The following is a 16,569-nucleotide window of genomic DNA, read 5'->3' as shown; positions in this document are numbered from 1 at the left end:
CAATATCCAACCGCCATCTCCAGCCTGCCGACTGAATAACACACAAAAGGCAAACAAGAAGGACGGAAAGAGCAAGAAAAGAAGGGGAAGGGGGGACCTACAACTAACTTAACATCTCCCTTACCATGGATCTCCCAGTATAGTTTAAACGGACCTCCATGTCTCCCCGTGGCAGTCTCGCAATATCCGGACCGTGTGGGCGCCAAGTGCCAGTCGATGGTGTCAAAGGCCGGATGGGCGAGGATTTCCGCGGCTGTGAGTGGCATAGTTATGCGCAGGTACCGGGGTCTTCGGACGGGTGGGAGATGGAGGAAGAAAGCCTTCGGTCCGAAAGGAGAGAGCGGAGGATGGCGGTCGCTTTCTTCTTTCTGGGAGAGTGTCTTCGTACTTCTAGGTTGTGCGATCTAAAGATAAAGGCAAGCAATGGCGAGGAGAGAGGCACCCAAGCAAGGGATCCGACGAGGCTGCAAGGCTACGTGGGTAGTTGATGGAAAACCGTAGTACAGTACATACGTGGCAGACCAAAGCGAGATAATACGAGAATGACAACCGGGAGGATGAAATATTGGGTTAGAGCGACGCTACCGGACTTTATCTAGCCGATTCAGGATATCCATGCTTTCTCGAACTATCTTGCCATAGATGCGTCGCACAGTTCATGATCGCATTTTGGCTTCAACAGAACTCATGCGTAGCTACATCACTTGAACTTGAACAGAGTCTCCTTCTGAGAGACATTGGCCCCGGTTCGTCAAAGTCAATGATATTCTTTGGACGCAGATCTGCCGGTTCCCGACCGGACATCACCCTCGAGGAAAGGATTTTCCTCTCCCAGCTCGGGCAAGCGACAACCAAAACCAGCCACCGCAATATGACCAATGGTGCCAATAGAGCTTCCTCGACCACCAGTACTAGCTGGCATGGCTGAACAGACCGAAACAGGGGTTGGCATCTTCGGGCTGGGTTGGCTGATTGAGCAGAAGGGGCGAATATAGCTAATGCCTTTGTGTAGAGCGCTCCAGAGGTAGCAGACAGGCCCATCGGAGAGCGGCTGATCAGTAAACCCTGAACAAATCCCCATGCATGACATAGTATCCCCAGGGCTCAGGTAGAGGCAAAGACTCGAGATAAGAGGATCTTGAGATCTTCATTGTCTCCATGTTTTCTCCATCCTGCTAAGTTAGTTGCCCCTGATCAGCGCTGTCCACACACTGACGCGCATCTGCACATCAAGGTCCATCGTCAATCATAGCACTATGAATTAGTAAAGGGTCAAACCCTGCCGATCGAACTCGCGGGGTTGTTTTGAAAAGTTTCAATAAATCTCAATGCCGTGGCCTCTGCTATACACCAGTAAATCCACTATCGGGCCCCATCAAAGAGATTCCCAAACTTGAGACAAGCAAACATGATCATTCCTACCCTAGGTCGATCTTCAAGACCCAATGAAGGTAGGATGCGAGGCTAGCCATGCCAAACCTTGTGGTGAAAACAGTGAAATCCATTTCGTTATAGCAATATTGTATCCTGCTCGATGCATAGTCCTGGACAGTCCCACTCACTTTAACCTCGTCGACTTCGTAGCGGATGCAAGAGTCGACTCATCGGTGCTTTGAGGATCCGTCTGCGGAGCACAGAAAGTTATATAGTTTTCTTCTCCACCCAAGGGGGGGAAAAAATATAATAGTTCCAGTAGCTTTCGCCCCCAATAATTTCGTCATGTCGAATTATCTCCTCCAACGGCGCAACCAAGGACCGTCATCTTCCTGTCGTCATCTGTCCTAGCGGTTGATTCGGCGTACTGAACTCGACGATTGCCCCCGATGAGTCCAGAAGGAGATGTTTTCTGTTTTCTGTTGGAATCAAGAAATACGTACATTTGAGTAAGATGGTGCCCGAATGATCTGGCCAAATGAGAGTAGGAAATAAGGGTCGTCATAAGGACTGGACGGATATGATCAACTCGCGGCCTCTGCTCTGTTGCACCACGTTATTGATCCATCCTGAACATCTCTTCATCGTCCATGTGGACATCTCTGTCGTCGCTCCCATCCCGATAGTTGCGCTCGTCGGATAGCTTCTGCGTCAAGGTGGGAGGCTGCATCTGCAACAAAGGATTATATATAGCTGTCAATGTGCTGTCAGATGACTTGCTGTTGAAGGATTGGTACTGTTGTGGCAATGGTGGTACAGGTGGCACATCAGCGCCTAAATAGGACGGCTTCGTACGAGGAGTTCCGCTGCTGAACGAGAGGCCAGCTGTCGCGGCCGCCAGCGTGCCATCGTCAGTCCCCGAGGTGCTCGGTCGGAAATCCGCCCCGGAGAGTCGATAAGGCGGTAGGCCTGGCGAATGAAAGCTCTCAGCATAGGAGCTGGATGGAATAGATCTGTACGAGCGGGAGAAGCCTGTGCTGCCACTGCTGAATCTTTTCGAATCTGGAACGGGGTACGCCGCCTCACTCATGGGAGGAGGGGTTGTCTCAACAGAACTGAGCTCGTCCTGCATCTCGGACGAGGAGAGCCCGGGAGATGCAGACGAGTCCTCGCTTGGATCGATCGCAGAGGCTTCAATCTCGGATTGACCGGCTGGCAAATTCTCCGCAGTCATGTTACACAACACGGAGGCGGCCTCCAGCAATTGAACCTGTTGGTGTTTGGAGATGAGCAACTTGGACGTGATTGCCCATGCCGGATCATGTTCCCAGCTATTGCCATTGTGTCAGTCAACGGAGTAAGGGCCACGGGATTTACGTACAGGTGCTTGGTGAGACAGCTGCTGTGTTTGTAGCCCTTGCCGCAGGTATCGCACCGCAATTCAATCCCCGACTTTTTGCCCTCGCCTTTGATGAGATGTGACCCTTCACTGGCCCTCCTGTTTCGATTCTTGAGGTTTCTGGACGAAGCTGGGACATCCTCGTCATGGGAATTGTCCTCAAGAACCTCGTTGTCGTGGCTGCCTGCCGTGCCAGGGGGCCCATTGAAATAAGAGTGCATGCTGGGTCGAGCACTCATCGAGTGTGACTCCGTCATCTTTCTGGAGCTGGCGCTCCTCCGGTGGCTCTGTACGGGTATTCCAGGTAAATCACCCTGGTCCCTCAAAGCAGCGGCAATAGCAGCCTGCGCTGTTGTGGAAGCACCTGCGTTGACGCTTTTCCTCCTGTTCACTCGATGAGAAGGGTTCGTAGCCGACAGCGAGACGGAGTGGGAGTGTTGCCTGGCAGAGGCAGGAGGATGCCGGGAGGAGAAGCTGCCAGAGACAGGACGGGAACTTGGTTGTTCCTTTGTTTTCGAAGCCAAGTCAGCACGAGCACCGGGTCGAGAATGGGCCGTGCCCTTTGCTCACCTTGGAGGAGGCCATGTTGAAATCGTCGCGTTCTTGAGATCAGACGACTCTCGAGCTCAAAACTGTAGGCAGTCTTGAGACTTGAGAGTCGTCAAGAAAGAGTAGCAGCCAAGGTAGGAGAGAGCGTAGTGTTGTGCGCTGTGGGGTTCGGAATGCCCGAGAAATCAGAGGATCGAGGAGCGCGAGGGGGAATACAGCGGGCAAGCGCAGCTGGACTCAAAATACCGACGCTGAGTCGGTAGCGGTGTAGCCGTCACCGAGGACTCTATTGAAGAAACAAAAAGTCTATCGCAACAATCCGTCAATGGAACAGGTGGTGGAAGTTCGGTACAGAAAGTGAAGTTGTGGGAAAATGTGTGGAATGGGCCGTAAACGGTGGGAATGGCAGCGTGGAACGGTGGGCGGAAATAGTTCTTGTCTGTTCTGAATCGGGGCACTTTTATTAGGAATCCAGGCTCGGGATTTGCTTGCGGGTGGATTCGTGGTTCGTCGATCGAGAGGATCGCAGCAGCAGCGTGTGGAGTTCAGCTCAGGTTGAGAGGAAGCCGAGAGTTCTGGCACCCGTTCTTGCTAGGTGGGCAAAATAGGATCCAAAAGCATACAGTGCAGTAGGATAAGCTGGAAGAGAAGTTTCACGGTGCTTGAAAGGATGATGGTCAGGCAAGACCATCTCCTCTTCTTTTTTTTTTTTTCTGCCTCTGACAGACCTGCTGATCGCGCCGATTTGAGTATTCTTGTGCTGATACTATTCTTTGGCCTTCTCCTCTCCTGGCCTTTTGTTTGACTGGCCTGACTGGCTGACCGTGTTCCTTGCTTCTGCCACACTGCTGCGGGGTCGCCCGTGCCTGGGCCTAAGCGTCTCAAGCTCGCAGCAGGAAATTAATCGTACCGAGCTCTAGACCAGTTCACTGGCATTTGTTTCAGCAGCACGGGCGGTTGAAGAAATTGTCTCCTTCTCAGCCGCGCCCTCCTACGGATCCCACGTTACGCGTTCCTGAAGCAAAAACAGCCCAGAGGGCGAAAGAAAGGGAGAGAGGCAAAATTCCGACCCAAAACAATAAGGGACACGGGAGGGACAACGCAACCATAATCTTTGGGAATTGATCAGCTCTTGCGATTTGATGCCGACAGATCACTCACTGCGAGACTGCCACTACTGCGGGCATGGGGCATGGGCATGGGCATGGACCCATGGCCCATGGCAAAAGATGGGGCAGAAAGCTGGAAAGGGCATGGCCTGATCAGGTCATGCACTACTCAAGGTCATGGGTCAGGCAAGCCAGCAGCCAGGGCTGATGGGCTAAAATGCGCCGCTCCGTACCTGACTAAAAATTGACTGGCTTCGACCCCCAAGCGCCAGACACCACAGCCCTCCTCCCCCTCGAACTCTCCAAGTCTCTGGACTGACCAGCCAGGGTTCGGACGGCGGCCCACTGCGACCACGAATCAAGAAGACCGAAGGCCGTCTACTGCGCGCAGGCAAAACAGAAAAAGAGGGGGAATACAACGGACCTCTTATGGGCCCGTGAGGAGAATGCACGCTCAGAACCTGGTGAAGTGGAGAGTCTCTGTCAGGAATCATCTGGGTACCTGCGCTTCGTGGTGTTCAAGGAAAAAAAAAAAAAAAAAGACGACAATGGATGCCCCCAGGCAGTTGTGAGCGCTTCTCGGTATCCGCTCCAGACACGACTGTAGCTGCGACTCCACGAATCAACATGCCCGCTTCACGGCCTGAAGAGAGTTGCTGATTGGAGCCGCCGATAGAGCCATTGTGAAGGTTGGTAACAAGGTGTCTCATTGGGCCTGATAACTGAAGGACGAGGACAGCAACTAGCAAACAATAGGCACTTCGCCGGCAAGGCACCATGGCTTCTTAGAGGACTTGTGGGGAGCCGAGACATGGAGTTGTCAAACCAGCGATAAGATCGGGGCCCAAGCAGCCATACCCAAAACTCCCAAACAGCCATGCGAACTGGTGCATAACAAGCAGGTGCCAGGCACTCGCACTGACGGGCCAGTTTCTCGGTCGACTTGCGAGCCCGTCAGGCGAAGTCGTCTGATGCCGGTGGTGCAAGGCAACCAAAAATCACGCACCATTCGAATCCTGGATGCCGTCATCGGCTGGAGTTGTGGTTTGAAATGCGTGCCTTGCGCAAGATACGGCTTCGTCCCGTGGCCCCGTGGCCCTTTTTGTCAAGTACAACATTTCTTGATCCACGAGGTCAGCAGCGTCACTGGTCAGGTCAGTTTCGTCATCATGGAGATGGTCTTGAAACGGCACGGACACGGGAACTATGAGCGGCCAAACGAGTTAGTCTTCTATCGCTCAAACGTCTGTATGCAGAAACCATCTCGTTTTGAGTCCTGCATACTTGGAACAAACTCTTTGGGAGTGTTCTGATGCCCAGAATATTTGTACTCGGATAAATGAGAACGCACCTCAGTGGTCAATGCCCATCCGCGTGGCACCGAAGCCTGTCGATCAATCAAAGTGCTGATCCCTCAGCATGTCCGCAATCGGACAATTCAGCAGGTTGCAAGCTAAGAGACAGACTAAAAGATCATCCTGACTGACACCGGTTCTCCGAATTATGGATGTATGTGGGCGCTTTGGCACGCAGACAAAGGGCCCTCAGGATTGATTTTGGTTACCGAATCATACGAATTCCGTCAAACCCGACTTTTCCGGCCCCGGGAATGACAATCAGATTGGCCTCCCCTTCCAGCTGTTGGTATGTATTCTCCGCCAGGCCAAGGAGGAGCGACAGAGACAACTAGCAACTCCCACCCAGTACCGAGATGACGCTATGTAGCGGGGTTTGGACGGAGCCTCGGCTGAGCCTGGTTAAGTACAGTATGAGGCTAGCTTGCCCCAGCTTTCGATCTAGTTGCCGTCGAGGTCAACCGAGACCCGAGTTTTGGGGGGTTGTCTGGAAGACCTTTTTGAGGATACAGCCTTTGCGGAGAAACGATGTGGTGCTGAGGAGCTGCTCAGGCTCATCAATAAAAATGTTATACATTACATATGGAGGCGGTCATTCCACTACTGGGTATGCATCCATAGGTCCGAAATCGGCGAATATCCCCAGTACAAATTAGGTAGAGTCTCGAGGCTCTAAGTTATCGCTCTTATCCATGGCTGATAACGCTTACCCGCATCAACCCCTATCTCAGCAAAGGTCTCCTTATGGCAACTATGTATCCTGTTGGGTCTTGGAGTTCGCGCACAAACCGAGACGCAAACCGAGCCAGGAGCAAAAGGCGCTCGAGGAGCACTCTAAATGTCCCCCATGATGTGATATGCCAGTTGACAGGTGGCTGCTCACTGGGCAGCAAATGAAAGCAATCCGTGCATCTGCCTAGCCTCCAAGACTAGTTCACCTCGCAGCAGGCTTGACCGAATACTACCTACGAGAGGGGAAGACGGTACGTCGAGAGGAGTTCGTTTGACTGCCGGCCCTGCCCCACGCTACAATTGGCAAAAAGGAGTCGTCAGCCGAAAAAATGTCCTCCCTGACATGTTGTGTCTCTGGCTTTGACTTTGGATTGGGACCATCAAAGGCTTTGTATTATGCACAGTGATCATTGAAATGTGCTAGCGACTCCGGCCCTGGAAACAGTCAATGCATCGGGCCACGTGGAACACGGCGTGGGCGAGGCTTGTCATACAGTATGAAGAGAACAAGACTAAACCAGCACATCGGCCAAAGCCCGCCTGTGTCTCTCCTTTTCATTTGCTCCCCGTTGGCGCGAGGCTGAAGGGGCTTGTTTGTCTGCGCCCGACCTTCTCTTTCTGCTTATTGGAAGACGAGTCCGGCGCCTGCTCTACCCTTGCTGCAATCGTCTCAATGCGTCCTGCCGTGGTTTCTCTCTAGTTGCCCTGACGGTAGATTTGTGGTCGGACTTGGACCTGAGGCTGTGAACAGCATACCCAAGTAATCTTTTCCTCCCTTGTCCCCCCCCCTACTTGTGGCTGCTCGATACTATCATCTCGCCACGGCCATTTTCGGATCTTCCAATCAAGCCGTCACTAGCTTCATGGTTGCCTCTTCTCCCCTTTTTTTCCGCTCCGGCGCCACGGACCTTGGGCTTGTAACGGCCTTCTAATACGAAAAACTCAGGTGCTGGTCACAATCTATTTCCCGGATTGAACCCCTGCTTGTTGTCTACACCATTCTGCTTGTTCTTTGCGTGAACAAAATACTCAGGATGTATATTTTGAGAAGTTGGGCTCTCAGACCGCAGAGTGCTTGAACCGACTGAGTGCGATAAGGACCGAGGAGGGAGGCCAAAAAAAGAAAACCCCCCCACATTTTTCGCCCGGGATCCAAATCCTTCGCAGTCGCAGTTGCGGCCGTCACTGCGTCATTGCTCATACAACAAAAAGCCATCAAGGTGACACATCTTCTCGAGAAACAATGACCTCGACGACACAGTCTTGGGCTGCTGCTACGCAGTCATGGGCGTCATGGTTGCTCGATTCCTACGCCTCCTCGGTGTCGCCAATGGCTAGTGACACCTCCTTTCGCCATCACGAAGAATCCAATTCCATCTCAGAATACCCTTCCCACGAGGATGGCGAATCATCCGTGTCCTCCATCTCCATGTCTTCTGCCTACGGTCCCTACGTCAAGACTGGCCGCGGGGGGGCTGGGAACTTCAACTGGCAGACAGAGGTCCAGCTTGCCCCGCGATCAACTTCGCCTGTCGACCTCGAAGCAAACCGACCGCCACATGCCTCGTTAGCGGAGCGTCGCAAAGCAGCAGCCAGGCTGGAAAGCATCAATACCCAAGATCCGAGGCCCCTGCGGCAGAACTCTGCTCAGTACCTGTCCGCCGGCCGCGGTGGAGCTGGAAACTATGTTCTCAACGACATGAAACCCCTCCAACGGAGCCCGAGTTTACCAGCAAGTTTTACGTCTTCTATGCCGGGGAAGCCTCCTAGCCCAAAGAGTCAAAATCCATATCCTGTTGGAAATGCTGGAAGAGGAGGGGCAGGCAACTATGCGGCTGCCGTGGAGGCTAAAGGGCGATTAGAGTCAGAGAAGGAGCAAGAAGAGAGACTCGCTGCTGAACAGAGGAGAGACCAGATTGTCGAAGAGGTGGACGGGCTGCTGCAACCTCCACCGGGGGCTTGGCTTGGTGGCGGACGAAGAAAGAGTAGGGCGATGTGTGAAGATGCTTGAGCCGACTGCAAGATTCTTCTGGAAACGGAATTTTTGAGGCCTCCGTCGGCCAGGGGATCATACAGCCCACGCTTTCTAGACGTCTTACATCAGGGCTCACAGTTGATAAGACGGACAATCGGAGTCAGCAAGGAACGAATCCTCCGATATGCCTGCCAGGCCGCCGCACGAAGCCGAACAATGGACCTGACTTCCTAAACAGGTATCCCACCACTCTGCGCCGAGCTAGACATATCTTGGACGGCCGGAACTTAGGATTGGCGGTCCAAATTCCAGTTCCCAGGCCGAGTTCACCAACCCAACGCAAACCCTCGAAATGAACCTTAATTGGCCCCTTGATCAAAACCGTCTTCGATGAGGCAACGTTACCATGGCGGGGTAATTAGCGTCTTCGCTCAAACGAAGTCTTCAACAGGACATCCAGATAAGCGACCAGAATGCTTGTCCAGTCCCTGGTCAAAGGTTGCCCGCCCTATTGCACCGAACTGCACACGATGAAAGATCACTTCGTCTTCTACCTTTTGGGAAGATAAAATCCAATCTATGGAAAAAATTTGCAGAAACAGACAAGCACTTCCAGAGAGGATCGACCAAGAAATAGGCCTTTCTGCGCACTCGGCCAATGCGCCTTCCCCCCCCCCCCCCCCAGAATCAGCTTGACGATAGCTGCTCCAAGATCGTTCTGATTTGAGACCAGACTATCCTCTAGGAGGTCTGAAAATCCTCAGTCTTTCAGAGTTTGGACTTGGTCAGAGTTGGCTTTGATGGATCTCGTTGGAAACAGGCAGGTAAATACCATATATCTCGAGCCGGACCAGGCGGACCGCATGGGTATACTTTAATCATCCTGTCCCGTGTCGGTCTGAACGACACTGTGATGAGTGATGGCTTTGCACAAATCGCTACCAATATCGAAGATTCTTAGCCAAGGCGCTTTGGGGAGGGAGGGGCCAGTGCTGCACATATTTTGGCGGGCTACCACCCCGTTGTCTTTCGAAGCCTCTCGGGAGACTCGAACCGCCATCTAGAAGCCTATCATAGGCCTCTCGATGTACGAAGTACGGAGTACCCGATGGCTGGTCAAAAGGTCTTCTCCGACACAACCCGCAAGTGTTACTGGTCAGTCTGCACCAGGACGCAAGTAGCTCGCTTCGAAAGGCAGACGGCAGCCGCCATATAGTCTTCGGCCTTCGGACGAGCGCTACTACATAGCGCCTGTGTGATTCACCAAATAGTATATACTATCCAGTCAGACAGGCCTCCACGGCCCTGTTAGAATCTATCATGTCCTCCATTAAGTCACATATGGACCGGAGTCTACCCTCGTAGCACGTGGCCCAAGCCGACAAGAGGTATCTCAATATAGTATCCATATCCGTAGTAGTTCAACCGCTCGAACTCGTGCTACGAGGTTCATTTATCTCCTTGAGTCTTCCACCATTCTCCGGAGGACTTGTGATGGGCGCGCAGAGGCGTCCTGTGCTGATATTGATACGGTGGCGCTGTTGACGGTGCTGGGTAAGGCACATATGGGGCCTTTTCTCGATTGTGGAGAGGACCCAGTCGCAGGCATCATGAGCGGATGGAAGCGGGCAGATGCTCTAGAGGGAGTAAACGGCTGAGGACGATGGTTGTACTGATCCGTGATGAGGGGGTGCAGGCTCTAGAGACCACATGTCGGACGCAAGTGTTTCTCGGCTTGAAGTCGAGCACCTCTGGGGCATACGGGAGCGAGAACGAAAGAATCTGACCCGTAGTAGTACTTCTTGTTTTGTCACTCCAGTCGTTCGCAATTCCAAAGTCAGTGAGGAATCCTTTGCCAGCCTTCACAAGAATGTTGCGCGGCTTGATATCCTTGCGGCGACGAAGTTGTTCCTGAAGACAGATGAGAGCAGCACACAGACAACCAAAAGCTTCTCGGATACATCTCAAGTTGTTGACTGTGAAGAAGAGACGGCCGAGAAAGGCTCGCAGGTCGCAGTCAGCTACCGGTGTCATGAGAAATCCCACCCGTACCGGATCAGTGTGAGAACCGGCGCAACGGACGAGGTGATGATGCCTCAGTCTCTTCAATAATTGGATTTCATTGTTGAAATTCTTCAACGCAGACGTTTCCAGGCCAATGTCGGACAGCAGAAGTGTTTTGCGAGCATAGGCGTTTTGGGACACTTTGACTTTTACCTTGTCGACGACGCCATGTCCACCACTACCGAGATGCGCGAAGACTTAGAGGTATGCGTCTGCTGACGTAGCAAGATTTGCATGTGGCGTCTTTGGCCCGCCTTCAATGCCCTTGGCCTCTTTGGATAAGACGGCGTGCTGCTTCGCAAGGAAAGCCTCCTTTTGCTCAGGCGAGAGAGTTTGGGGTAGGAAATTGCGCTGATACGGTACAGCGATGTCCCAGAGATCGGCTCTTACAAAGTCTTCCATCAGAAGCGTCGCATTCAACATTGAGAGCACTCTATAAGTCCGTGGCCGAAGGGACTATTCCTCTCGACCGGCTTTACGCAATCGATCGGCAATTTCGCCAGATATCTTCTCATCGATTTCCGGGATACTGGATTCAATAGCATCGCGTGATGGTGCATTTGGCCGTTGCGACGAGAGGTGTACTGACTTCGGAGGCTTTGGAGGCCCTTCGTGGCACTAGCTTCGTCCCAGGTTCCGTCTCAAGTCCTCGGATTCTGATTTGTTCATGAGTGTCTTTGTCACTTGGATGAACAACGCCGGGGCTCGCAGTGGAATGATCGATGCTAAGGCATGGAATTTGGGATTTCTGTTCTGGTACCACGATGGCCTTGAAAGCGGACACCTCACCACTTGGGACTGTATCCAGAAGAAGGACATTCTCATCCTGGTGTGAAACACCCCCAGGCACTGCTTCCTCCAGCGAGCCTGTCAATATTCGGCTTCTAGGCGTGCTTTCCTTAAGATTGGCTCTCCTCGACCGATCCGAATCCTTTCCTGGTTTTGATGCTGGTTGGAACGCTTTCCCCTTGCATGACTTCTATTGTCGTTTGCAAAACCGTGTGATCGTTCTTCTCGTGCGTCCCAGTCGGAATGCTGACTGTCTTGACGTCCATCTAGTGCCCAGGAACCGGACAGAAAATCGAAATCATGACTGAACGCAATTGTCGCGAGCAGTCCGCAGCATAGAGTCGTCCAGGGGCTGTAGGTAGCGCGTGGCAGTGCACGTTGGTCCTGCATTTGCAACCTGCAAGGCAGGAAGCGACGCGCCCTCTTGAGCTTTGACAAGACTGGTAATCCATGCTTGTTCGCAAGTAAAGCAGACTTCGACATCTTAATGACAGCCTGCAAGACCTGTTGGACGAGAACCAAATACCCGGGCTGAGAGACGAGCAAAGACAAACGTACATGGAGTTAATCCAAACAAGGGATCCCGTCAACGATCTAAAAACGCTTGCAGAAGCTGCATACTCATCACGACAACAGTCTGCCACACGAACACAATGGCAACAGATACAAGACGCAGAATTGGGAGACCTGGCGTCTTTCAAAGCTCTCTATATCACTGCTCGACCAAACATTGGATAACAGGGCCTCTCTTTTAATTCCGGCTTCGCAGGTTCGACGACCACACCCGCCGTCTTCAGAACACGCGCTCGACCTCGCCGAACTCGTTGACTCTAATCGACCCTCAAAGGAGGTCTGGCTGACTTGGCACTCTCGACAGTCGCCAGACATCCATGCGAGTGCTTCACGACTCTCGCCCATCGAGGAACTGACGGTCTTGCTAAAAGCACAACCAAGCTGGACGACTTTCGCATACCACCTTGTCTCGGGTATTGTATTCTACCCGAAAACCAGGGCCGGCATGCTAAGATCGCTGTTGTCTTCGAAAGACCTCAACAGATCAGTGCTACTACACGGCCGATCAACTTACTTCAGGCTTTTGAAGCAACTACCTCCTCCGTCGCTGTCACAACGAGTAGCATTCCCGCAGAGCATCGCCAAGTGCTTGTTATACTTGCATCCCGTCAATTGGCTGCACAAAGCCTTCCGAAGCGAGGTGATCCTTCTTTTCCAGGCGGACGACAACATTCTGCAGCTAGGTGAACCATATCTCACCGGCTTCGACTTCTCCAGGAGGGCGTGTTGGGATGGGTCATCTGCGCCTAAGCCTAGGTACGGAAGTATACCTACATCCAGATGCCCAGTTTAATCGACCTCCGTTGTATTATCGCAAGACATTTGACATCTACAGCCTGGGCATTGTGCTTAAAAAAATATCCTATTGGAAACCCATTGTTTCAATCGTGGGAATCGAAAATGATGCCGATAGCTCTCCGCTGTCCACGAGCACACTCAGAACTAGGCTCCTCGACAATAAGTCTTCTTTGCTTGCGGGTGTCAGAGCGGAGGCAGGTGACAGGTTCGAAGCGGCTGTCAAAGCCTGCATCGAGGGCAGAGACGCATATGGGATCCACTGTGCTGATCGTGAAACGAGTGCTGGTACGAGCATAAAGATACAGCAGGGATTCACCTCGCTCGCCGTGAGGGTTCTGGACGAGATCGTGGTCTGAAGCCGAGGGGAACCATGGCAGATACATGTAAAAAGCCCATATCCCAGTCAAAGATACAGTTCTGTCGCCATGTCTCAGGGCCAAAGGGGCAGTTTAACGCCTTGCCGAGGGCGTCATACCCATCACTTGGCGGTCTACGACCTCGTCGTCTTCTTCGTCGAAGCCATCCGGGAGATTTGCATGGCGATCTAAAAGCCTATGATAGTCCGTCCTCAGTACCTGGCGGCTGTACCTTTTCGACACGTCCCGCGGACTGTGTTTGGATGCCCCTGTCACTGGTCAGTTTGCAGCCACAGCACACCCACACGCCAAAACGCCACCAGACGCCTTCGCCAGGTCAAGTTTCGGGCCACTGTCTTAGACACGCACACCAAGGTCGAAGAACGTGCCGTGCCTCCAGGCAACACCAGTCGGGAATTGTTGGTGAGGCAAACTACTCGGTACTTAGGCTAGGCAACTAGGGAGTGACCGTGCCGCAGCCGACTTCCCCCCCCCCCTGACGACCGTTTCAAATGCTTCTCTTCTGCTGATACTAGCACAGCATTTCCCTTGCATTGATGAACAAACTCCTCGACCTTCCTTCCTCTGCAATCCATTTTTGAGAATCGATTAATCTTCGCCGCACGACTAAGTTATGGTTGGGAAAATTCAAAGCCCCCTCTGTGTTTAGACAACAATGAATGCAACGGCCCAGTTGACCCACGGCTGGGTCAACTCACCAGATGGGCGAGGCACAATCGATATTCTAAAGAGCTGTGTCATCACGACATTTTTGTGCAGCTGGTCGGTCTTATTCCTAAATATTCCTCGCGAATCAGGGCGGAGGCACTTCTTTCTAACAAAGCTCTCATGGGTCGCCTTTACCATTTTCCTGCCTGAGGTGTTAGCAGCATTCGCGTAGCTTCAAGGGATCTCAGCATCCCAATCCGTCTCGGATCTCTCGCAGATCGGCCACCCGCAATGGTCACTCAGACATGCATTTTTCGCCGACATGGGCGGCTTCATGCTGGAAAGCCCTGACTATACACCATTCCCGGTCGATGCGCACCAAATTTATTATCTAGTCACCAACAAATTCATGGTGTTGCCTGAAATAGACAGAAAAAGTATTTGGGAAAAGAATAAGGCAGACGGATTTGCTCGTCTTCTCACCTCAATCCAGGTGTGCTGGTTTGCTCTTCAGTGCCTGGGGCGACCTATACAGCATCTACCAATCTCGACAAAGGAACTTTCCACTCTGGCGTTCGTATTCTGCACCCTACCCACATTCTTCTGGTGGCGCCATAAGCCACTCGACGCTACTACGACTATTCCTCTCCGGCTAAAGGACCAGATTCAGATCAAAGACATACTTCAGTCTGCAGACGCCCAAAAAGGTGCACCTTCCAGATTCACTCCTTTTGACTTTGTCAATCCACAACCCTACCGATTCGACTTCTAAGTGGGGGATCCATCTTCTTTTTGGTTTGGCTGGCGCTCCTAAGCATGGTCCGATCATTTCATTTCAAAACAGCGGACGAAACCCTCCAAGGCGTGTGCCGCTACTGGATTCGGTGGTGATCTCAACCATCTCAATAATATATATGGGCATTCATTTGACCGGGTGGAATTTTGCGTTTCCCACGGTTGTTGAACAAAAACTTTGGCGCGCAGCGACTCTGACTCTATTGGGAGCTTTTTTGTGCTACGGGATATTCTTCATAATTATAGCTTCGCAATTGCGAGCGGCCTGTCGCCTGTTTGGCGTTTCCGGGGCTAATACTGTCCTTGAGCTTTTGTTCCGTTTACCGATGTGGCTTCAATACTCGATAGCAACCACCTGGATCGGGTCATATGGGCTGGCGCGACTATATATTATTGTGGAAGCATTCATCAGCCTTCGTGCCTTACCACAAGCCGCTTGCGCGACTGCGAAATGGTCTGATATACTTCCTCATGTATAAGATTGTATTGTGGTGGGCATAACGTCCTAAAGAATTCCAGTCAAGTTGTAATAACGGTAATGGCATCTCCCGCTGAGCAGAGGCGGAAATTAACATCAACATCAATGGGATCAGCTAGCCGCAGGCGTGTCGTCTCAGCCCATCATGTCGCTTTCACAAGATATCGGCCGCAAGGCTCCACACGCAAGGTTGCGCCGATGTCTCCGCGACTTTGTCGGTTTTCTCTTTCTCTCTTTGAATTTAAGACGTTTAATCTGGTTCCCCGTAGACCGCAGCGCAAAGTAGCTATATTCCTAGAGGAAGAGATATACACCCGTTAAAGGTATGAGTATCTAATAAGCGCAGGGGGACCGAAAACGGGCCTGAGCATGGCTGAGCAGACGGGCAGTCAGCATGAGCACCTCAGGCTGGGACGAGGCTGAGGTTAAACCGGAGCATATGACACCCGAAGCTCATCTTACTCGTCTCGAGTCTCTTCAGAGAACTCTGCAAGGATGGTGACTGCGTTTGCATTGAAAGGGAGCAGCGCAAGAGCTTGTCTGAAGCCGTCAATTCCATATACCGCTGGTATTGAGAAGCGGCGGCACCATGCCATGTCTATCTTTCCGACCACAGATTGTCGAATGCGGCTCAATATTGTCGACAATGCTTCGCATCTGGACTTATGCTGGTCAGAAATGTCTGAACTTTTCGACAGCGGATGGCTCAAGCGGGTTTGGACTCTTCAAGAACTGCTAGCCCCTACGCCTGTCATCTTCCTGGGCCGGACGTGGCAGCGAAATCGGGACTAAATGGAGTCTCAGCCAAGATTTTGGCTACTATAACATGCACACTGAGAAATATTCTCGAGGGAGGATATCTTGGATGCACTAGTGTGGCGCAGAAAATGTCATGGGCTTCTTAAAGGCAGACTACAAGGCTTGAAGATCGTGCGTATTCATCAGCGGGTATATTTGATGTGAATATGCCTCTGCGCTATGGTGAAGGTGCAAAGTGGCATTCATGAAACTTCAAGAAGATATCATCAGCACAACTGGGAACTGCAGCAGCTTCGCCTGTGAAGATCTTTTTTTCTTCCGCGAATTCACAATATTGTGAAGAAAGCTGGTAAGGAAGCTGTTTTGCAACTGCAGGAATCTTTACTCGACAGCAGGATCGAACCAGACAAGACATTGGGCACTCGGTCCAGATGGGCCTCCGGGAAAGAAAAGGGGAACGTGAGTTCCCATACGATGTCTATTTACCATTGTCGACAAGTCGGACTATGGCACTGCCTCTTCCGGCTCTTACAAGGCCCCGTCCTCTCTTTATCGGGGCAGTGCTGGTAGATGCTAAGGATGTTTGCTTAGATGGATACCAGCATTCGAGAGTTGATGGGTTGTAGGTTGTCCAACAGTGATCAGTCGAGGATACGAGCAGTGCCCGTTAGCCTACACATACAGAAAGATCAAGACAGACAGAGAGCTTGGGAGGGAGGGAGGGATGGTGTGAAAGCATCACACCATGGTTTATGCCAGATCTTGGGTTGTTGCTACATATGCCACATCTCCTCC

The 16,569-nt window shown here is 52.1% G+C and overlaps 6 protein-coding genes across 6 annotated transcripts; 4 read left to right on the top strand and 2 right to left on the bottom strand.

Moving 5' to 3' along the window:
• Nucleotides 1–1,990: 1,990 nt before the first annotated feature.
• On the bottom strand, nt 1,991–3,358 carry A1O5_05173 (uncharacterized protein; the record flags this gene model as incomplete). The annotated part of the gene is made up of 3 exons (XM_007745775.1): nt 1,991–2,705; nt 2,756–3,279; nt 3,344–3,358. The coding sequence occupies 3 exons, from the start codon at nt 3,356–3,358 to the stop codon at nt 1,991–1,993; spliced, it is 1,254 nt and encodes a 417-aa protein (XP_007743965.1).
• A 4,403-nt stretch (nt 3,359–7,761) lies between these two features.
• Nucleotides 7,762–8,529, top strand: A1O5_05172 (uncharacterized protein; the record flags this gene model as incomplete). Its single annotated transcript, XM_007745774.1, has 1 exon — nt 7,762–8,529. The coding sequence occupies one exon, from the start codon at nt 7,762–7,764 to the stop codon at nt 8,527–8,529; it is 768 nt and encodes a 255-aa protein (XP_007743964.1).
• A 1,686-nt stretch (nt 8,530–10,215) lies between these two features.
• On the bottom strand, nt 10,216–11,004 carry A1O5_05171 (uncharacterized protein; the record flags this gene model as incomplete). Its single annotated transcript, XM_007745773.1, has 1 exon — nt 10,216–11,004. A coding segment is annotated over exon 1 (312 nt), but the record flags the coding sequence as incomplete, so codon positions are not given.
• Nucleotides 11,005–12,451: 1,447 nt separating this feature from the next.
• On the top strand, nt 12,452–13,073 carry A1O5_05170 (uncharacterized protein; the record flags this gene model as incomplete). Its single annotated transcript, XM_007745772.1, has 1 exon — nt 12,452–13,073. Exon 1 carries the CDS (start codon nt 12,651–12,653, stop codon nt 13,071–13,073), a length of 423 nt encoding a protein of 140 aa, XP_007743962.1. The 5' UTR covers nt 12,452–12,650.
• A 991-nt stretch (nt 13,074–14,064) lies between these two features.
• A1O5_05169 (uncharacterized protein) lies at nt 14,065–14,514 on the top strand (the record flags this gene model as incomplete). Its single annotated transcript, XM_007745771.1, has 1 exon — nt 14,065–14,514. One exon carries the CDS (start codon nt 14,065–14,067, stop codon nt 14,512–14,514), a length of 450 nt encoding a protein of 149 aa, XP_007743961.1.
• A 1,001-nt stretch (nt 14,515–15,515) lies between these two features.
• On the top strand, nt 15,516–16,069 carry A1O5_05168 (uncharacterized protein). Its single transcript, XM_007745770.1, has one exon. It carries the CDS (start codon nt 15,717–15,719, stop codon nt 15,918–15,920), a length of 204 nt encoding a protein of 67 aa, XP_007743960.1. The 5' UTR covers nt 15,516–15,716; the 3' UTR covers nt 15,921–16,069.
• Nucleotides 16,070–16,569: the final 500 nt, after the last annotated feature.

Source organism: Cladophialophora psammophila (assembly GCF_000585535.1).
Source record: "Cladophialophora psammophila CBS 110553 chromosome Unknown aczJe-supercont1.7, whole genome shotgun sequence".
In the NCBI taxonomy this organism is placed as follows: Eukaryota; Fungi; Ascomycota; class Eurotiomycetes; order Chaetothyriales; family Herpotrichiellaceae; genus Cladophialophora; species Cladophialophora psammophila.
The sequence above is the reverse complement of the archived record's forward strand: the minus strand, read 5'-3'. Positions and strand labels throughout refer to the sequence as shown.